Source organism: Xenopus tropicalis, chromosome 10 (genome assembly GCF_000004195.4).
Source record: "Xenopus tropicalis strain Nigerian chromosome 10, UCB_Xtro_10.0, whole genome shotgun sequence".
NCBI lineage: Eukaryota > Metazoa > Chordata > Amphibia > Anura > Pipidae > Xenopus > Xenopus tropicalis.
The window spans coordinates 26703960-26727458 of NC_030686.2; the positions used below are offsets into that span (position 1 = coordinate 26703960).

Genomic DNA, 23499 nt, shown 5'->3' on the forward strand with positions numbered 1-23499 from the left:
CCTATAGCAATTAGGTCTATCACCGAGTGTTTAATAACGCTCAAACCTTTGGGTATTAGGGGGTTTTATTTTTTGGGAAAATAAACCTGATTTAGGAACTTGTGTGGTTTCAGTAGTTGAATGCTAGTAGTCTAACGTTAATTCCACATGTTCTCAGCAAGCTGAAAACCATTTGCCGAGAATGCGCTACATACGCTTAAAAATGCCCCTACCTGTGCCTGCACCCGAATGAATGGAATACGCTCAGGTGCAGGAACATTTAGCTGATATCCGCCGAAAATGTGAAGCCTAGGGGCTGATTTACTAATCCACGAATCCGAATCCTGAATGGGAAAAAATCGGATTGGAAACGAACATTTTGCGACGTTTCCGTATTTGTTGCGTTTTTTTCATCGCTTTCGCGACTTTTTCATGAATTGTCGCAACTTTTTCGTGAATTGTCACAACTTTTTCGTGAATTGTCACAACTTTTTCGCAGCTGTTACGATTTGCGCAAATTGTCGCAGCTTTTTTGTATTGAGCGCTTGTAAACGGCGGGCAAACGGCGACAAAAAGTCGCAACAATTTGCGCAAGTCGTAACAGCTACGAAAAAGTTGCGACAATCAGCTAAATGTGCCTGCACCTGAGCGTATTCCATTCAATTTACGAAAAAGTCGCAAAATACCGATCATTGCGAAAAAAACGCATTCGGACGCTTTCGATCCATTTGTGGATTAGTAAGTTGGCCCCCTAGTGTTTTTTGGCAGATATCGGGTACATGTGCCGGCACCCAAGCATATTCAATGCTTTCAGGTGCAGGCACAGGTAGGTGCATTTTTAAGCATAGGGGGCAATCCGAAAAACGCTTGCCAAGAATACGCCCCATGTGGCATTAGCCAAAGGCTTGAGCGTTCTTAAATCAGCTCCTTAGGGTGAAGACACACTGAGCTAATAGTAGAAGCTACTTGTCATGGCTACTAAACGCCAGAAAATACCCTGCCATAGACAATACTGAGAATTGCCTCTGCTAAAACACACACAGAGAGACAATTATCAGTAAATGATCAGCATTGTCTATTTTAGTAGCCACGACAAGTAGCTGCTACTAGTAGCTCAGTGTGTCTTCACCCTTAAGGAAACCTGCAGAAAATGATAGCCTGACCAACAAGGTAGGGGTGGGGGGTTAGGTATAAGCATCTAGGCCAGTCCACTAGGGGTTAGAAGGGCAAAGGGTATGAGGTAGGCTGGTGGGAAATGTGGCATCCCCTACATGAGATTGATAGCAGAAAAAAAGGAAATGAGGCACAAGGGGTTAGATCAGTGTGAAGCAGACAGGCATACTGGGCAGTACCTACAAGAAGGAAAGGTACATAATAGAAACATATACAGTATAGGAACAAGAGCTGCAACAGAAGTCAGGTCCGTGACCTATGGAGGAGTGAAACAAGAATGAATCCTGCATGTTGCAGATGGTCCCGAAATTCAAAGAAAAGGAAGAGCAAATCACAAGAGAACATTAATGTGAGGTGAGACTTCAACTGCTCCCCTAAGACTGTTTGGGGTCTTAGTGGTTTGTCTACTACTTTCTTTGTAATCAAAACGTAGATGGTTAAATATACTAAAGTGCCGCACAGTTTGAATGAGGCTGATCTTTCTGCCAATGTGCAGAGGTTATAATCACTTTCTGATCAGCCCAACAGATAAGAGCAGGAGTAATGGAGCCAGACGCAGGTGGAGAGGCCACTTATGCAATCTGTAATAGATCCTCTAGGGATATTTGTAATTATCTTCTAAAGCTATTTAAAGCAATAGAATTTAGGACATTTCTGAAGCACCCCTGATGCTCCTGATCAAATGATTGTCCTATTGCGTTGCTTAAAGCAACCCCCACAGTCAGAGTAGAACATCTGAAGGAACACACAGAGTTTGATTGCTTTTTAGCACACAGAAATAAAACTTACTAACTGGAGGCACCTCTCAAAACCTCGCAACTTCAGCTTCCAGACTGTAAACACAAACAGAAATGGCATTTTACATCTCATGTATGCACGACTGCTATAGAAGGTCTTGTTTATCTAATTAATTGCTGTGGTACAAATATAGGAACAGATCTTCCCATAGGGCGCAGTATGTTCGTGTGAGCGTCTCATTGGGCTGCGAGTGGCCTTTCATAAAACTCTGTAATCACTTAGGGAAAAACAAGCCCAGCTGAGCTGCATTAAACAGCATACATTAAGCAATATAGCAACGCGTTCATTTCCTAAGGAAACTGATTCAATTAAGTGCTGTTTACCTGAAGTTAAATTTGCAGAAGAAACATGTAGCCGGCTTGCTGAATATGTTTGGACAGAGGGAACGGATAACCTGTAGCCTATGTTCTGTTGCCTAGAACTGCCCTGTAACCCTAGTTTCACAGCAATAGGTATATCTTTTTTATTATTTATTTATTCCAAATCGCCCGCACTCACCTTCCCACAAATCGTGTGTATTTAAAATTGCATCTTTCATAAGACGTATTGAGAGTAACAAAGCTTATTAGAAAGTACACAATTTAAAACACAGTACAGGTATGGGACCTGTTATCCAGACTGTTTGGGACCTGGGGTTTTCCAAGTCTGCTAAAAATCATTAAATATTGAATAAACCCAATAGGATTGTTTTGCCTCCAATAAGGATTAATTATATCTTAGTTGGGATCAAGTACAAGTTACTGTTTTATTATTACAGAGAAAAAAAGGAAACCATTTTGAAAAATTAGAATTATTTGCTTGTAATGGAGTCTATTGGAGGTGGCCTTTCCGTAATTCGGAGCATTCTAGATAGTTCAAGGTGAAAAACACAAAAACTACTTTCTGCAAAATGAGTTTTAAATGATATATATATATATATATATATATATATATATATATATATATATATATATATATAAAAAACCCTGATAGGCTCGCAAATGTATATTATATAATATACATTTATTTTGCACACACGTCATATAAAGCAGGGCACTCACAAGACTTGTGGTATGGTGAAAAAGAAATAAAGTTTATTTGTTATTCCAACATTTCCATCTTCCTTGAGACCTTTCTCAAGGTTGTCAACATTGGAATAACAAATAAACTTTATTTCTTTTTCACCATACCACAAGTCTTGTGAGTTCCTGCTGCGGTGTGCACCCAGGCACTCTCTCCAACAAATGAATGCAGCTATTTTTTTGCAATATATATATATATTAGTCCCAGGTGCCATCTGCAAGTCGAGTTGCACAATGGAAAGTTTGCATGTATGTGTAAGATGGATCATCTCAGGAATGGCAATGTGTTTGTGATACGTTATTTCACTAGGTGATACAGCATCAAATCCAACGTCACTGTCCCACCTGGGGATTCTACATTTTTCTTCCATAGATCTGTATCATTACTGTGTAATTTAGGCCAGAATGAGAAAAGACCTATTTGCTTTAATTGCACTTTCCAGGTGCCGCTTTTCCCCTAGGCCTGCCTTATTTCACATTTCACCTTCCTTCATAACATTACAGCAGAAAGAGCCTCCTCACTTACTGTCTGCAGTACTAAGGCTACTGCCACACGGGGTTGATTCCCTGCCTGTGGATAAATGCAAAGCATCATGCTTCCCTGTGCCTGTACCCGGAGTCACTGCATCGGCCAAGGTGCGGGCACACAGAATGGATTTCCTTGCCGAAACGTGCAAAGTATGTATCTTGGCATCAAAATCAACTCAATGTGCCACTCCACCAAGGCAACACAGTAGCTCCAGGTACAGGAGAAGGCTGAAGCTAGCATAGGGGCTTTTTCCTAGGTACTGTATATACCAGTCTATGCCTGGTTGCTAGGGTAAGTTGGACCCTAGCAAATTCCTGACAAAATGCTAAACTGCAGAGCTGCTGAACAAAACAAAACCAATAATAAACCACAAAAAAGACCAAGAGCAAATTGTCTCAGAATATTACTCTTTACATCATACAAAATATTAGTAACTCTGTACATATTCTATAGTGGATCCTGTCAATAGAAAGAATTGATGCTGAAAGCCCAGCACACTATGATAAATAAAAGTTAAGCTTAAGCAATAAAGTATGGGCATCTTGTGTAAACAGCTGAAGGGCCATGTTACCAGCTTGCCTTTAGCTTTTGCCATACTGCAGTTCTTCATGGCACTACTTTGTGCTCAGTTTGTCCTCCAATCCAAATTCAGCTAAGCAAGAGTACTGGCAGTGGCACAATAAGGGGGGGGACAATCCTTGGGGCTAAGAGCTTCGTTGTGACTTGGGACTTTTTTAGCCAATTTAAAGACCCAAAAGTTCTAGTGTTGAGTTTGACAAATAAAAAACGCACCCAGCGAGACTACAGCATGTGTGTGCTAGGAGCCTATCAAATGTACATTACAGTACAAAGCCATCATTTCATTTTAATATAAGTAAACCATGTTTATTAAATGCTGGGAGTCATTTCTATTAGATATTAAGAGCAAACTCGCTGCTGTTTTGAATTAACTGAGAAATAAATCCAATTCTGCCATGCTAGAAAAGCAGAGAATCCTGTAAATGAAAAGTATTCAAACAGATTACCAAAAACATCATTATAGAGAGTCTGCAAGTCTTTAAATCATATTGGGAATGCTGCAATGGTTATCAGACTGAAACATTTATAGAACATTAATTGTGTTGCAGTGTTTACCCGAGAGATAAAGGAAAGTATACCCTAATGGGAAGCAGGGATTTTATTCCATGCATTGTTTTATGCAATTCAACATCCATTCCATGTTATACATGTGTAATTCTTCGAATGGATAAAAGTCCAAAGTAAAATCTGCCTACAAGCTGCTTTCCTTGGTCACTAAATATGGCAATAGTGTGTCATACGGTTTATGGTCTGTGCTCTTCACCCTAACCATTAACATACAGCAGTTCCCAATATCATGTATAAAGATAGTTCTACGGGCATTAAGAAGGATTTACTTAATCACAAATGCCTATAAAATCTATTGAAAATAACTTGGTGACAGTTTGGATTGATCGCATTTCATTAAAACTATACCGGGTTACAGACGTTTTTTGGAAATGTTACACATTGAGCTTTATCTGTATCAGAAGAAAACAGAGGTCCATCTGTGTCAGGCTGAGGTTTGGAATAACATTATTTGTACACAGGAGGCCTGTTCAGTGCTGGGACACAAAATGATGGTTGTAACCTGGGCAGTGTTACAAGGCTTTGTCTCTGTGTTCTTTGCTCTGTCCCTGGATCTATGGCACGTGTTGTTTTTGATCCTCTTTTCATACTGAACAACAGAGAGATAAACAATCCTACAATGCTCACTCTCTGTTACTACACTGACTGAGAAACACATGCACTTGCTAGTGCGTACTCTGTGTCCCTTGCTAGCGCCTACTCTGTGTCCCTTGCTAGCGCCTACTCTGTGTCCCTTGCTAGCGCCTACTCTGTGTCCCTTGCTAGCGCCTACTCTGTGTCCCTTGCTAGCGCCTACTCTGTGTCCCTTGCTAGCGCCTACTCTGTGTCCCTTGCTAGCGCGTACTCTGTGTCCCTTGCTAGCGCGTACTCTGTATCCCTTGCTAGCGCGTACTCTGTGTCCCTTGCTAGCGCCTACTCTGTATCCCTTGCTAGCGCCTACTCTGTGTCCCTTGCTAGTGCGGACCCTGTGTCCCTTGCTAGTGTGTACTCTGTGTCCCTTGCTAGTGTGTACTCCGTGTCCCTTGCTAGTGTGTACTCCGTGTCCCTTGCTAGTGTGTACTTTGTGTCAAAGAACAGACCAATCAGAAACCAAAAGACATGAAGATTTGAGCCAGTGATAACGGGAATTACTTTACACTGCTGTCACTCTGGCATCATTAAAAGTTCTCCTCAGGGAACAGCTTAAGATTGAATAGCAATGGCTTTTTATGGAGAAACCATAACAAGGAGTAATATTCAATCTAAAAAAAAGAAAAATGCAAACAAATGTCAAAAGTGTCTGCCAAAGTACATGAGAAGGCACAAGGTCTTCTGATGCACTTGTTCCAAAGAAACCCATCTTTGTGATGTCTTCATATACATAGCTTCACTTGCATATCAAATACATACATATGCAAGGGGTATAAAGGGAAACTGACATGAAGACAATAGCGGATACATGATAAAGGCAATGAAAACAATATGAACCCAGGCAGCTGGCAAGTGTTTGATGCAATCAGGCCACAAGACTGGCTCTTCTCAAACAGCTTGCAGAAGAGTAGGATCCAAAATCATTGGTTTTGACTCTTTGGAACATCTCTTCTTCTGGACTCTTCTAGATTAATAAAAGCACAACACAATCTGCTGGATGCTCAGCAGCTAGATGAGAAATGGCGATTCTTTTATTACTGTAATGATGGCATTCATGAAATGGAGAACAGGAAAGGCAAAAGATATGGCAGGGCAGTCAGAAAAAGATAAATCTGTTTGTATAAAATTTTATTTTGCTTTGTTCGCCTGATAGTGATACAGCTAAAAATCACAGTTAGCGTCTGTCACCATGAGACAAAAATAAAATAAAATAGTAATAAATTCTACATATATATGGTGAAGGGGAAAAAAACATCTCAAAAGCAGGCAATTAAAAAAAATCCCCCAGATTCCCATGTTAATGCAATAAAGAAAACTTTATTCATACAATAACATCATTACAGGGCACATTTTTCTTCACCTTGAGAAAAAAAAGTGTGCTTAGCACTGTACATTGTTTTTACAGGAGTCTCTATTCCGTTCATCACTGAACAAAGTGAGTCTAAGAGATCGCTAGCACAGTTATGGCATCATAAATGCAAACGGATTCTCATTTGTCCATGTTCTGTTCCATTAACAAAACGCTTGGTGTATAATGTATATGGTTACAAGTATATTGCCAGCAATGCTATAAAGGAAAAAAAGGCATTTTTTCATAATGTAGCGTTAGAGGTTCTATCACAGCAGCTATGGAGAATTTTGGCACTGGCGAGAGTTGACAGGAGCTAAGTCTGGGTAGAAGGCCCCGCTAAATCCCACATCCCATGATATCAGTATGTGAGGAAGCAATACAGGTAGCCATTAACTCCAATCCTACTGTGTTTGTCTCTAAAGTTTAAGACACATAAAGATGGACAAAGATTTAGAAAATATAAGACAGAAATAAAAACACAAAAAACCCCAACATTTTGGACTATCCCAACAGACTGAGGCCTTTGTGGCCTTCCTCCTCAAAAGCAAACACAGTACAATATGGAAAGTCATCTTTGGATCTACGTTTCAGCCCTTTAATTTGACAGAGAACAGAAGATTTTAAAACCTGCTCCAGCAATCGGAGACAATCTGATGAGTATGTGGTTTCCAAAGCATGTATACATGCGCAGGCGGTTATTAATAGTTAGTAGTTTCATTACAGAAAAGAGAATTTGCAGTAAAACCATCTCCAAACGTTGCTAGAAATCAGACTATTTAGATTCTGCAGCTATTTAGCCGGTCCCCATGTGTTTATCCTCGGCCAGGGATATGCATATAGAGTAAATATAGAATAGTTGCAGAGGTGGCATTGGCCTATCTAGTCTTAGCCCTTCCAAATGTTAGGAACCCCCAGTGACTTTAATGGCTTACCTTTTATCCTGGGCTTGTGCTCCTGATAGGAGGAAACCGCACCGGCCCGGGGAAGCTGCGAGACAGCGGTTCCTCTTCCTTCTCTCGTCTATCTTCGGGATTGTGGGGTACGCACACACGCAGTAGAGTACAAAAGCGCCTTTTTTTGATGAAGTTCAGAAGGAAGAAGAAGGAAGGGCACCACTGGCTCACAGCTGTCTCGGGCCGGTGTCACGAGCACCGACCAGGGGTAAAAGGTAAGCGATTACAATCACTGGGGGTCCCTAACATTTGACATTCCCCTGGTCATTTTTAGCTTTCCTTCTCCTTTACGTATCTGCAGTTTTGAGAAATCTCTATTGTGTCTAACTTTCAGTGCAAATATTTATCTAGGAATACTCCTTGTGAAACATATGTTGTTTAATGGGAAAAAGATCTGTTGTAAAACTCTTCCTGCTGATTAAAGGGAACTATACCCCTGAATATTGCAGGCCTCTATAAATATATATACCGCATATTCCCATAGAGAAAAACCGATGGTGGTATTTAGTACTTAAACTACCAGGCTTATATGATTCACTGTGTTCACACACAAATCCCGGACACGCTTACATGCTAGATTACATCTGCAAATGAATGGATAGAGCTGTGTCTTTTACTGTTATAGTCAGTATCTGAATTTGATCTCTGAATGTGATCTCTTAAGGCAGGGTCCCCAACCCTTTATACCAGGGATCCCCAACCTTTTTTTACCCGTGAGCAACATTCATATCTAAAAAGACTTGGGGAGCAACACAACCATAAAACATGTTCCTGGGGGGGTAGCAAATAATTGTTATTGGCTATTTGGCAGCCCCTATATGAACTGGCAGCCTACGTGAGGCTCTGTTTGGCAGTACACCTGGTTTTTATGCAATCAACACTTGCCCAAAAGCCAGGAATTAAAAAATAACTCCCTGCTTTGAGGCCACTGGGAGCAACATCCAAGGGGTTGGAGAGCAACATGTTGCTCACGAGCCACTGGTTGGGGATCACTGCTTTATACAAATGACCCACATTCAAATGGAAAAAGTGCTGGAGAGCAACACAAGTATGGGGGCCGTGATTGGCTATTTGGTAACCCCTGTATGGACTGGCAGCCTACAGAAGGCTCTGTTTGGCATTATTATGGGTTTTTATGCAACCAAAACTTGCCTCCAAGCAGGGAATTTAAAGATAAGCACCTGCTTTGAGGCCACTGAGAGCAACATCCAAAGGGGTTGGGGAGCAACATGTTACTCACGAGCCACTGGTTGGGGATCACTGTCTTAAGGTAACACACAATAACACAATAGGTGGGCTCAAGTTAACAGGACTATGTTTACTGATATTCCCATTTAATAGGTAACTTATTTTGATATAAACTATCTGATGTCTAAGCATTTATTCTGAAGGTATAGTTTTCCTTTAAACAAGGGGGTTTTCAAAACAGATTCAGTTTCAAACATAAGGGGTTATAGTACCCCTTGGTGCTCATACATAGAGCCCTTCTGTCTGGGGAAATGGCTGTGATGTGCACCTTGCACCAGATAAAGAAAGGAGTGGACGGCGCAATAGAGGCCAGCTCTGTTCTTACCACCTGACTTGGGGAACAATAGAACTTTTCACATAGCCAAGAATGCACCTACGGGTGGGCGATATCGGGAGAATCCAGGGTAATTCGATCGTTTGACCCTGGGGCCAATGGATCGAATTATAATGACGGGCATAGGTAAAGTTGGTCTGGGGACCGCATCAACGAGCAGATGCGGTCCCTGATCCGACTAGATTTTCTAACCTGCCCGATCGATATCTGCCCGATTTCAGGCCAGATATCAGTCGGGCAGGCCCATCGGAAGTGCCCATACACGGGCCGATTAGCTGCCGAATTGGTCCAAGGCACCGATATCGGCAGCTACTATTGGCCTGTGCATGTGGCTACAGATAAAGACCCAATTCTACTATGGCCATAAGTATATCCCCTGTGACCTCTCTGAAGGCTTAGTAGCACTACCACTATATACCATTATATACAAATGTTATTAATAGATGTTAGCACTCAGACCTAATTAGAGATGAAGATGATACAGTTCGAGCACAAAGCAACAGAAGCTGGCTGTTTAAGGGGAATGTTTAAGAGACTTTATGCATCAAAAGTAGCATCATATTCATCAGAAGAAGATGGTTTGGCTTTCATGCTTCCCCTTCATACGGTAAAAGAGAGGTTGCTACAGGGGGCTATGGTTGAACAGGCATGTTGCTAGGTACTTATTAAATGGCTGAAACGCATTGTGACATTACACCAAATACTGAAACAGCGACAAGAAAAAAAAAAACAACATCTCCCTTGTCAACCTCCATCATTCTTGACCACAAGGGTGCAATCTGCCTGAACTATATATATGGCTTTAGTAAAGAAACCAAAGGGCAAAGTTTTCTTTTCCTGCACAGCTGCAAATGTTTCATTTCTTCACAGGTCAAACTGTTTATACATTTATATTTCTAAATATGTTACCCTTGCTTGCAAAGCATTTTTTTTAATTTCACAGTTTCTTTCTCACCCAAAAACAGTTCTGAGATAGCAAAAACCATTAGAAATTTTGGACAAAATTCGGACACTAGAAAAATCTCAGTTCTCAAGATTGTGCTTGCTAGATTCTTGTAATGCATTTAGCATTTGAAGAATTTCCTTACAGAAGAAACAAAATAAATATTAGTGCAAAAGCTTGCATTGTATTCCCTAATGTTTAGTAAATCTGCCCCCAGGGGCACCCACTTGGTATCACACATCTTTCTAAAAAACCTTCATATGCATTCAGTGGGAAAGATTAAACAAAATTTCATTCATTTCAGGTCTCCAAAAAGGTGTTCTGTCTTCATGTGAAGTGTTGAACAGAGTCGCCTAGGACCCCCCACCCCCCCAAAGCTTGCACTTCTATGTCTGTAATGCAGCCAAGTACTCAAGCAGAGGCATTTTTGGCACTTGGATAACAAGGCTTCATATAATAACATAAGAAATAAAAAGCTTGCCTTGACTGCATTTTTTTTTGGATGCTGCAGCTAAAAAAGAAATTTGGAAAGAGATTCTCTCGGTTCTGATTGGATTCTCCGATTCGCTCATACAGGTAAAGGTCTGGTGATGATCTTAAAGATGGAATAACAGTCCCTTTTAAACCACAGCCGCATGCACACACAACACACAAGTACACCTGCAACAGAGGGACACCGCAAGAGGTACATGCCCCCCTCTTTGTAGGTAAGGCCTTGTGTTAAGCCCCAAAAATGTGACAGCAATGCTATTTAAAAATTGGTATAAAAGCCAGTAAGAAAACAGCTCTTTATGTTCAGTAATTACAGCCACACTGATTGGCAGTTCCTGCACTGAAAACCCCTTCCTAAAAACAAATAAGCCCAAAAAAAGCATCAGGAAGATAAAAACCAAGCAGCACCAGAAATGCCTAACCAATGGGATGCTGGAATGACCTCCAATTACTGCTATGCAACAGATTACAGATACCTCCAGCAAAGCAAAGGTTACTGAGCACAGAGATCATTCAAATACCAAAAGGAAATGAATTACAGAAAGTACAAGAGTTAAAAAAAAATAAATAAAATAAACTCCATAGTTATAAATAAGAAAAGAAAAGGGTAAGAAAGACGAATATTCTCCAAAGCAGCAGGTGCCTGTGCAAGTCTCTCCTCACACAGTGGATATCATTGTGCCATTGCCGCTGTGAAATAGAAGAAAAGCAGAGGGACACTGCCGAGGTGCATAATATTATATCCAACAGCACAAACTCACAAAACTGATGGCTCCAGGTGGTTGCAGTATCCCTTACACATGCATGGATATGGCTTATCTGTGTAGATGTCTGACTTTCACAGATATACACATTAATCATATACATCAGTCAAATTTAATACTGAACCATCTACTAATTCATTAAGGGTGCAATGATACAAGCAGTGATTTGATGGCATTTCCCTTCTTATCTTGCACTAAATCTCCCAATTAACAACAATTCCATATTGAGAGTCTCCAAATGTACTTCTTTCTTAAAAATTATCCACTATTTCCAAGCAGCACTGTATACTAAGGGTCATTTACAAACTCGCCCCAATTGCTCGAAAATAAACACAATGGAGAGTGCGTACTGATGGCAGAAAGGTATTTGGGTCCAACACACTTTTGCATTTCTATATGGATTCCAATGTGGCCTGCCTCTTTTCATGAATTGGGTACAACTGCCCTTATTGAAGCCGAGGAAACCTAGCGCAACCTCACCCTGCAGGGGCAGAACTAGGTGTAGGCAGAAGAGGCACGTGCCTAGGGCACAACAAAGGTGGGGGGCACTTGGCACATACCCCTTCACCTACCCCTAATTGAGCTTTCTGAAGTTGCCTGGTGATGCTAGATGGATGTGAGGAGCTTGTCACCACAGCGTAAGGCCTCCTCCCCCCCTGTAAACTTGCGTCCAGTGAATCAGATGCAAACACCCTTTTGAACACAAGCTCTGGAAGTACATCATCCCCCACCCTGCTAGATGCAACTTGCACCCGCTAAGTCAAAAAGCAAGAGCAATTGTGACCATTGTGACATACTGGAAACAACTGCAGTGGACCCAAATCAGGAGCGTGGCCAAAATGACACTGGAATTATGGAGGGGAAATGATGCATTATGCTTAAAGGAGAAGGAAAGTCTAAATCGGTGGGGGTGCCAAATATTAGGCTCCAGGACAGGAGCACCGGCCCAGGGTACCAGTTTAGCGATCATAATCACTTCCGGGAGACTAACATTTTGCCATCACCCAGTGATTTAGACTTTCCTTCTCCTTTACATGGGGGTCTGAATTTCAGCTTGCACTTTTGTTTGTAAATGACCCCTGCAGATTATTAACAGTAAGTCCAGGGTTAGTCTCTGGCCTGTAAATCATAATTAAGGCATAGCTATGTCATTACTACAGGACAAAGGTAACAGAAGCCCCTTAATTGTACACTCAGTACGGGACGGGTGCTGTGATATTTTAAAGCTGCCATTCAGGCACTGCTCTGCTTCATACTGCTGGAGTTAAGGGATACTGCACGTGATAAGAACAAACACTGTATGAGAATTAAAAATGAGACACCCAACAACAAACTGATATGTATGAACTATATTACCTGTTTGTGGGACGTGCTGCTCCATAATCTTCTATACCCTGCTGGGAGGAAAGTCAAATGGGAAAAAATTACACAAGGCATGCAAACTAGGGCATATACTTACTGCTACACTGTATTTACAGGGAGTACATCTCAGACTGGTGATCAGGAAGGTGCTATTGTAAGGATTTCTAATGGAAGAGGAGGAGTCTGCAAAGTGCTAGTTACTATATTTGCAACTAGAGCTCTTGAACAACAGAGATGGGAAGAGACGTGGGTATCATTATAAGCCCACCCTACATTCAGGAAAGGGTTAATAGGGATGGGATGAATTAATGTTCTTTGTTTCACTTGGAAACTGCAGATTAGCATAGCAAGCGCTGCCATCCAGTCTGCTACAGAGAGTTGCGCAGCAGAAAAATGACAATGAAGCTCTTGTCATTGTCATCAGAATGAGACTGATATACAGGAACACGGGGGGGGGGAAGATTTTACCTCAAGGACTTCCACCAGAAATAAGCGCTAAGGATTTATGTGCCGACAAACTGCTTGCTGCATCTAAACATTATTAATTCAATCTTTATCCTCTCTGAACTGCACTTGTGATTAAGCTGGAACAGATAACTTGTGATTTTTACTTCAAAAACAGTAATCCATTGTGGAACAGAGATACTGTATCTCGGGGATTTACAATGGAGGTCTATTCCCACGTCACCGCTATCGTGGCAAATAGAAATGCACAATTCATTGTGCCCCTTTACACGGGGGAGGATATGTATGTATGAGTATATTTAAATCAGAAGATATAAATGCATTATAGGAATATGTTATAGGCGCTTACAGCATCACACTGTGCTATGTGATGGCAGTGATTTTAGATTTTCTCCTTAAATACCGTTGGATTGAGGGTCTGACAGCGGTGCACTAATTCTTCTGTATGACAGCCCATATTAATACTAGCAATACTGTCTGTGTGGCCTCTTCCCTGTGAGATTTGTATGAATTTCATGCATGAAGTGCAGAAAACTGCTACACAAATGTTTTCATCTTTCCCTGCATGATACATATTCAGAGGGACCAGGGACAAGAATGCCTGTGGCTCTATACTGCATAACGCACAGTGGAACAGTCTCAGTGAATGGGAGGCTGTAGCAAAGCTGGGCCATCATAAATAAGTGCCACCGTTCCTGCAACAGCTTTTCAGGTTCATGAAAGTGCCAGTGTATATAACGCAATTCTGATTTTGTCATTAGTGATGAGCACATTTTTTCGCCAGGCATGGATTGCACATGAATTTAGACACTGGATAGACATTTTTCAAATATCTGTGTCACATTTTCATTATGCATTGGGAATTTCCCAACTATACTGGTATCAAGTCTTCAGCCAAATCTGACATTCATTATATTTTACATCCAGTAGGAAAGATGGATTGGTGAATGAAAAGAGAAAATATTTCTGGTGGAAGTTCTCTGTACATGAAGCATCTTTTATTGCAGCTCATTGTACTGTTTGAATCTACTTTGGGTTTCGTGCAATTTTATTTATGAATTCGCTCCATACATATCATGTAATCTTCCACTTATCTTTTGTTTTAAAATGATCATCCCCATCGCATTTAGGGCTAAAGATAAAAGTTCTGATGAGGGCACTTGACTGTACCAAACCCAAAGTAGCACTCAAGTCAAACAACGTATCAGAGATGCTGCAGTAAAAGTGCCACACAGACCCAACTTACTGATGAAGATCTTTTGCGAGGTTTGTACAGTCCTGCTGATTGTGGGTACAGAACGCTGGCACTCTTGTGTATCGGATACCAATTAGGCATTGTGTAACCCTATAAATAAGCAATATACAGTGCTTTGGAATCTGAATTATACCCTCTAGAGCCTGGAAGTCCATTTGCATGGAGTGTCTGAATTATCAAAATTAACGAAACAGCAACTAAGCATTTTAATAAGGAATGGTGTGCAACCAAATTGAATCAGAATATTTAATATCACCAAATGAGTGAAGACAAAAGAAAAAGAGGCAGAAAGAAAAAAGCTTAAGAAAGAGGCAGTTTTTTATCTAGTTTCAAATGTGGTTATGCTAATGCTTTCTAGTAGAACCAGTGCCTACTTTCATTGTTTTTGTTCCTTCATGTAGAATTACCTCTAGATTATCATGCTTTCCCCCTGACTTCCATTACCTTAGAGCAGTGCTGTCCAACTGGCGGCCCGCGACCCCCCTCTGTGTGGCCCCCGACCTGTCTGGCTGCTTTGATGGCTTACTCTTGTGTAAGCTTTAAATGGTATCAGTACTGTGATTAATTGCCCCCCTGCATGGTTCTCACCTCAGATTCAGGCTGTAATCAGGTTGTATTGTTTAATCATGTAATCCCCTGTGTTGTTCACACCTTTTAATCTCTGCATTGTTCACCCCCTGCAGTGTTCACACCTCAGGCTCAGGCTGTAATCACCCATATTGTTCCCCTGTTCACACCTCAGGAGCAGCAGAAACCCACAAATAATCACTGCACACTACAAAAAGAACATATACTGAGGTGGTACTGCAATTAAAAAGTTTTTTAATATATAGTTATTGTGCAGACTGTAGGAGCAGTACCAGCATTGTGTCACTGTAGGCTGCCTGTGTGTGCCATACACACAGGCATCATAGGGCAAGCAGAGTATGGCACACACAGGCCAAGTATGGCACAAACCAGCCAAGAATGGCAAACACAGTGAAAGTATGGCACACGCAGGCAGGGTAGGGAAGGCAGAGTATGGCACACACAGGCAGGGTAGGGAAGGCAGAGTATGGCACACACAGGCAGGGTAGGGAAGGCAGAGTATGGCACACACAGGCAGGGTAGGGAAGGCAGAGTATGGCAGACACAGGCAGAGTATGGCACACGCAGGCAGGGTAGGGAAGGCAGAGTATGGCACACACAGGCAGGGTAGGGAAGGCAGAGTATGGCACACACAGGCCAAGTATGGCACAAACCAGCCAAGAATGGCACACACAGTGAAAGTATGGCACACAGGCAGGGTAGGGAAGGCAGAGTATGGCACACACAGGCAGGGTAGGGAAGGCAGAGTATGGCACACACAGGCAGGGTAGGGCAGGCAGAGTATGGCACACACAGGCAGGGTAGGGCAGGCAGAGTATGGCAGGTTTTTGCTGTACTACAACCATTAATATGGGTACGGTCATGTGATAACATGGGTGTGGTTTCAAGTGGGTGCAGTTTCAAAAAGGGGAGTGGTCAAAACTGGCTTCCATTATCGGCCCTCCACCACGTAGGTCAGAAAAATTCCGGCCCTCGGTACAACAGAAGTTGGACAGCACTGCCTTAGAGAATGCCCCTGAAACATTGGCAAGTTGAGCAGACTTCTCTTAATATGATTGACTTACCATAGGTAGCCATAGTGGGCTGGCCAAGATCCTAGATATGGTAGTGTTAACTTAGTGTTTGATCTTAGGTATGCCACATATGTGGAAGCACTAGCATTATACGTATACATTGTGTATCCCTCATTTACTCAAGTGTTTCCTTTATCTTGACAGCTAGAGATACATACATGATAAACTGTTAACACAGTAGCAAAGCGAATATGGTCTCTCCATTCAATATAAACAGATTAAGAATTTTTTTTCGGTAGGGAATAATAGGTCACATAAGTGATTTCCCTAATGGGATTACTAAAGGGAATGCATTCTTCCTACAGTACCTGTGAGAAAACCGGTGCAGCCACACTGTAAGGTCTGGGCTTGAATGTGCTCCCAGGTGGTTGAAAGCCCCTTGAAGCCATATTGTAATCTGGAGGAGGTATGGAAAGGTCATCTTTGTCCAGCAGGTTTCCAGTGCTGCTGCTTTTCCCAGGCTGTAAGCTAAATAAAAAAAGTTCCAAGCATCAATGGGGCAGCTTCACACTTCAGGACAACCAAGAGAATAGTTTGCATTTTTAGTGTGGCAATAAAAAGAAGCTGAGCAAGATGTGGAAACCACTTCTAGATGATGTGTAGTATGTAAAACGATGTTGGCTACAAATCAGTAGAAAATGATTACATGCTGCATGTCTCTCACCTTGTTTGTGTCCGATCAGTGCCTGTATCTAACACTCGAGTGTAGGAAAATGGGAACCATCCCCTCCTGTGATTACATACACATATAAGACATGTTAATATGCATGACATACAGCTGTGGTAAAGAAAGAAGTTAGAGAAAAGGTTTTCTGTTAGTCCTGACTGTATTGTTTAGACAGACCCCTAGAGATGGCAGGGCCCACCATACTAGTATGTATTGTTATCTACGGTTAAACTTAATGTGCGTCATTGCCCTTGCTGAGCTAATAGCAGCTGTCTGAAATATCTCCAGTTGCTGCTCCAAAATGCACACTGGTCCTAAGAGGATTACAGTTTTTATTAACCTTGATTATATTGCATTGTTTTGTCAAAAAGAAACATACAATAAAGCAGAATACATTTTTTATACATAGACTGAGTACAGAGCAAGATTTACAAAACCCCGCAGAGACGGACATCTTGACTAATAATTAGAGGATACAGTTACTGTACAACTGTTGTTGGTTTCAGACTCAGTAGGAAGCCTGAATGATCTGTACACAGTGCCTCTGGCTGTGTATAGGGAAGATGCTGTCTGTCTTGTAAACAGAAGGAAAGAGGTCAACAGCATCTTGCCTGGTTTTTTGTTTTTGGAAAGAGCTGAAAAAGCACTACCTGCCCTCCATGATTCTGAATGGAATATCAATGTGGATCAGTGCTGAACCAAAACAAATAGAAACCTGGCAGACAATCTATTTATTTCTAGCCATTTCCTGAAGCCTAAGCAGGTACAAAATATATAGATTTGTGAATTTTACCAGGTATCTTTTTCATATGAGGCCACTGACTTTAGAAGGCACCTTGATAAGCTATGGACTAGGCAACTCCAAATAAATGTACCTTCTCAGACACACTTTAGTTTCTTCACCAAATGTCATATTACAGGGCACCATCTAACAAAAGCTGAATGACAGCACCGTCTGCTTGCGGTGTCAGTACTAATTAGAGTAAATGTATGACTGACTAAAAAAATATGGCTTTGACAATGGTGATTTCTAGCTGTCAAACACAGTTGCCAATCTAATTTATAGTTTTCCAGAACAGCCCAAATATTTTACTTTTTTTTTTTTTATTTTAGACACATGTCAGATACTCTTTAAAGTAAGAAATTAGCACTGCCTATGTAGTTAATGGCTATTTGTTTGTACATCCACATCGGGTTATCAATCAAAGGTATGCTATCGCTACAAATTGCAAGCCATTAAAAATCCCTTCTGGCTCAATGTTTGTGGCCATTGAATATGTTGGAGGGATGACTTGTGTCCCACACACCAGCCCATCCTGAAACACATGGGCTCTCTCTATAGGACAGCGGAAGCCTTGATTAAGGCAGGTCTATAAAATATTTGCTATTTCATGCAAATACAGGTTATATCCTTATGCAGCAAATCCTGGGAGTTATTGAGCCAACTGCTTAATTTAAATTAAGCAAGATCTTGTGTAAAAGGCTTTATTTATTTGTAACATAAAACCTGCTCAAATCTATATAGCTGCCACAAATCCCAGCATAGTTGTTTATTAACAATTTCAATCATCAATATGATGGAACAGGCCAAATGCACTGCAGGTGAATCAGATATAGAGTTGCAGAGAATGATGGCTAGCACTGTATACAAGGTACTTACTGCATTTGAGCCATTGAGATGTGCCAAGTGGATTGTTAGCTTACTTTTACCAAGGCTATAGCTAAGTACCAGCCAGACTGTATATTAGCATACATATAAGTACAGTTTTTTTGGGACAAATGTTTGAACATTGGTATAATGAGTGTTTAAAGATGGTGTTTAGTATTTATATCACGGAAATAAGCAATGACCCAACAGATGAGAAGATGCATGAGAAATGTCTTACAGTTTGGTCTTCTCGCATTCTCCGTAATGCCACCCATCTCTGGCCTCGGGAACAAGTAAGGTGATGTAGTCACCATCTTTGAAGCTTAACAAGGTAGTGTTGTCACCGGCAGCGTGAGAGAAGATTGCCTGAACACGCGTTCTACCATTCCTTTCAAGACCAGCTGCCATGGAGCTGGAACGGGGCAAGGTCTTATTCTCAGCTGTTCAAACCATCAAGTAAAATGAATTTAAAACCAAATAATAAGAAAAGTAGAGCATTTCATCAACAAACTAAAAAAAAACAGTAAGATATCAGAAGGCTCATTAACGAAGGTAAGCAGTGTTCTATTTGCAAGTTAGTTTTTACCCAAAATCTTGTTTTTTGCCCACAAGTCCAGAGTAATTGCAGCTGTAAGAGATATTCCTGATGTGTACCCCTGAAACTGGAGCAGCAGTTTCCGCAGGCAACTAGGTACAAGATCTACAGCAATGTGGGTGCAAAACTTGTACTGTTTTACTAATAGAACACAAGCTGCATTTGGGACAAAAAAAAACTAGGTGTGGTCATGGACATACGTTTAACCCCCAAAATAGCCGAGCATTATTTTAAAGGTACAATTAAGTAGTATGCACAGGGGGCAACAGGAGCCCAGTTCTTGAAGCCTCATCAGTGGCAGAGTTAATATAGCAGGCTCCCTTTTCAGTCTGTGCCTAGTATTGTCCACATCATTACAATTAATAGGGTGCAAATGTTGCCCTGGGCACTGAACAGGGATAAACAGTATGGACATACCATGGGATAACCATAGCAGAAAAAAAACATAATTTAGTAAGAGATTAACAGGGACTATAAGAGAAAAGAGAGGAAATGAGCTTTACTGTATAGTGTATGGTGAATATGAGCACATCAGTTGCCATTAAGAACACCCCCTTGTGAAGATGCAGACTATGACATGCTTACCGACTGTGTAGCTGTTTTTGGGAGGAACACTCTTGCGAGCAGGAAGGGTATTAGAGTAGGAATCACTGATCTGTTTGTGTGGTTGGGAAGGTGAGGCTTTGGGCAGGACAGGCTTTATTTCTCCCCAGGGGTCATAACTGTTGCTGTGTGGACCTGAGATCCCATTCATAATTGGAGCTCCTTCCTGTGCAGACATCCTCTGTAAGAAGACACATCAGAATGTAACCAAAAAGCCTGTTCTCCAGATACACTGTATAAAATAGTAAGTTCCCTACTTACTCCTACAAAAGGTGCTAGCTCTGGAGGAACAGGCAGAGGCTTGGCACCAGGTATAGGATCTGATATGGACAGACTAGATTTTGAAGATGTTAGCGGTCCAGAGAGGGTACCAGACATAATGGTGCCATTGCTGCTAGTAGCCATCTGCTGCATGATCTGCATGGCTCTGTCTGGAATTTTGCTTGGATCGGCGCTGGCCTGGTGCCAAGATGGAATCTTTTGAGCGAGAAGGTCTTTACCCTAAAATTGGAAAGGATGATAGCATTAAAACTGTTAAAAGAGTTGGATTATTTGTAGTTCAGTTCACTTAGACTAAAAAAAAAAAAGATTACTGGGAATAACAACTGGTTTAAGCAAAACAACTACAAAATCTGTTCAAGCAATGAGGCATCCCTTGCCAGTATTATTCATAGTAGGCCATGATCAAAGCCCAATCCTTTTCCTTTGCACTTGTTCCTGTACCCTCCAATGCCACCATGTTTACATCAGCCAGTTTACCACTAGATGGCAGGAGAGATTTCCAGGAGACAAACCTGGCAGCAGTGAGGGGCTTTTCTCTTCCCCTCCCGCTTTGCAGCCAAGTGGCACTGCATCTAGCTGAGTAAGAAGCATGTGGGCAGCATAAAATGTGTGTGTGGGAGTTGGGAACAAGGCTTTCATTTTCAATTGCTCCCCCTCCCACCTCCTCCTTTCCTGAGGAATAGGTGGGCTGTGAACACTGGAAGTCGCACAGCTCTGAAAAAAAAATGAGCTAAGCAACCAGCAACAGAAAAATCTCAGTAATATATGTTATAGCTCAGTGTTAAACAGATACCACAAACACCGTCAGAGGCCAGATAAAGCACTGTAATGCCAAGTCTCACAGCATGCCACATTGTGGCAATGTTTAGCACTCCAGCAGTCACAGAAGTACAACTCCCAGCATCCCCTCGGGTAAAGCACAAGTGGCAGCCACAAGCTGTATCTGCTTGAGTAGTGGATGAGAGTAGGCAACTCACTGCATGAAGGCACTGTCTCTGTCGACTGAGAGTAATAGAGATAAAGCAAAAACTTGGTCTACAAGGACTGCTGACTCAAATATATGGCTTCATATAAATCAAGGAAATAAATATTGGAAATAACCAAATTTTAGCTGTGAGCCAAGTAAAAAAAATAAAATGATCCCTAGCACCCCAGTCATGTTGCCAGGGACCAGAACTGTGTGCCGACTTAATACCAGCGTAGGCTGCTAACAAAAGGAAAAGCATAGGAACTGTTTATTAGACGTAGAGAGTGGGAGCCTCGCAGCAATGACGGCTGGGGATATATCGCTTTCCCTACCTTGCTGTAGTAGGTGGCCGAGTTCTTTGCCACTGCACACTGTTTCTCGACAAGGAAGCAGTATCTTCTCCTCTCTTCAGTAAGTGCGGTTTTGTAACCGTCGGAAATATGGCTTTCCAGCTCACCCTGCTTGTTGCTAATTGCTTCAATATACTGTGCAAAAAAAGAAGCAAAAAGAAAAAAATAATCAGTATGAATGCATTATCATTACTGACTCAGCATTGGCCAGCATTTGGCACAGGTAATGATTAGCACTGCAGAACTACATGTCCCAGAATCTCTACATGGCAGGAATAAGTCTGAAACCAAACAATACTTAAAAATACTGAAAACGACACAAAACCTTACAGAATTATGGATACAAATACTTGTTTTACTTTAGACAATGTATTATAATGACTTCATTTTAATAAGGATCAGGTCTCACAGTGACGCATATTACCTTCTGGTGTAAAAACACTTGTAAATGACACTTCTTCCAAATAGTTAATATTCTAGAACATTCACAATCCCAATGCCAATATTCCTGCACATTCACTCAGACAGACAAGCCGCTCCTCTCTTGGGGCTCATCCCCTCTGGAATTCCAAACTCCCCAGTCCTACCCCTAGTACAGTATTAGTGATGTGCAGGCCTGGGCAATAGCCATGGGAGCCGCAGTTGGGCCAACAATTTAGTTCTTGGGCAGGTTGCTGGCCCAGGACCCTTCTTACTCATTACATCAGCAACTCAGCCCCAGCCCCATACAGCATGCATCCCCTGGATCGACTCCAGCTGCCACATTATATATGCTTCACCCACCCCCTATGGGGACATCACAGGTGAGTGAATCAAACATATGTATATAACACACCGAAAAACAATTAATAAAGACTAAGTAACAGACAATATATATTCCAACCATGCTGGTTACGGGCTGTCTGCTTGAAAGCCTCCTATCTGTTTTTTAGGATCGTAAAATCCACACAAATGTGCAAGATGTCATGACATCAGGGTTCTGCCCCCAACATCATTCCACCCCTTGTTGTTGTTTGTATGTATGTTAGTGTTGCCATCGTTGCTGGCAGAAGAACCCAAACACTTGGGTGGGACTTGCTTCAGATATGTTAGCAAGCAAAATAATATCACGTTTTCTAAGCAAAATGCCCTTTCCAGCTTCATGTGCCGATCCCTTTTGATGCAAGTTCTTGTAAATAAGCCCCTCTATTCTGCCTGTTTAACAAGCAAGGGTTAATATAGCGTTACATTTCTTACTATTGCAGAGTTAAATGAAAGGAGGGTTTTAGTTCAGCTTGTTGTCCAGCACTTATCACTCTTCATTAAAATGTGTCAGGCATCAATACTCAGAACTTGGAGAATACTTAGCATAGGCAGGCAGGGAGAATACAATTTTATTGTTGTTCTTACTTTTTATTCATTACCTTTCTATTTAGGCCCTCTCCGATTCATATTCCAGTCTGTAATTCAAACCAATGCCTATTTGCTAGGGTAAATTGAACCCTAGCAACCAGATAGCAGCTGACAGGGTCGGACTAGGCCGGGTTTTTTTCCCCAGTGCCCCAAAAGCCCAGTCAGGCCCAAACCTGAGCCCTGTCAGTGCTCCCCCGGCCGCTGACCTCTCTCCCCAGAAACAAAGGTAAGCATTATGTACATACAATTGGGGGGAGGGGGTTGGGTGGGCAGCGGGGGCCCCTTGGGGAGTGTGGGGGCCTCTGAGATTGCATGCTCGGTGGGCTCTGCACCCCCCAGTCCGACCCAGGCAGCTGAAATTGCAAATTAGGGCAAAGTTTACATTTAAATAAATAACGTTTAGGCATTTTTATTTTCCTGGTTCCACTGAATCTTTAAACCAGTTTTCAATATACTGATTATTATTTTCACATATTTATATAAAGTGTCATCATATTTATACATTGAACATACAAGCAGCCAATAATGGATAAAGCAGAAAAAAAAAACCCGCCCAAAATACAATCTGTTCAGAAAATGTATTGAAATTTCTCTCTCCCTTTCCTTGGGGAAAAAAAATAAAAAAATAAAACTTATTGGGAACAAAGGAAGCCAAATTTATTAGATGAGAATTAATTAGATAACAGTGTTCTCTGGCTGTATTCTCTCAGGAACCCAGGATCTAAAAACAAGATATTTAATTTGGAGCAATAAAGCCACTAAATTACTTGCCTCTCCTATTATAGTCTGATGAGTTTATTTTAAAAGCTTTCTGAATTAATACAATTGCGGTGCTTTTCTGATGAACAGAA

The 23499-nt window shown here is 41.5% G+C and overlaps 1 protein-coding gene across 13 annotated transcripts in view; it reads right to left on the reverse strand.

The window, feature by feature from the left end:
* Positions 1 to 23499, reverse strand: part of baiap2 (BAI1-associated protein 2) — a 116094-nt gene that overhangs the window by 5523 nt on the left and 87072 nt on the right. For 2 of the 13 annotated variants that reach the window (XM_012971538.3, XM_031893988.1), the window contains 7 exons: positions 21239 to 21391; positions 19919 to 20158; positions 19640 to 19838; positions 18698 to 18899; positions 16809 to 16874; positions 16453 to 16612; positions 12758 to 12798 (listed from right to left, as the gene is read on the reverse strand). In XM_012971538.3, the coding sequence (XP_012826992.1) occupies positions 12758 to 12798; positions 16453 to 16612; positions 16809 to 16874; positions 18698 to 18899; positions 19640 to 19838; positions 19919 to 20158; positions 21239 to 21391 (1061 nt within the window). 13 annotated transcript variants of the gene reach the window in all.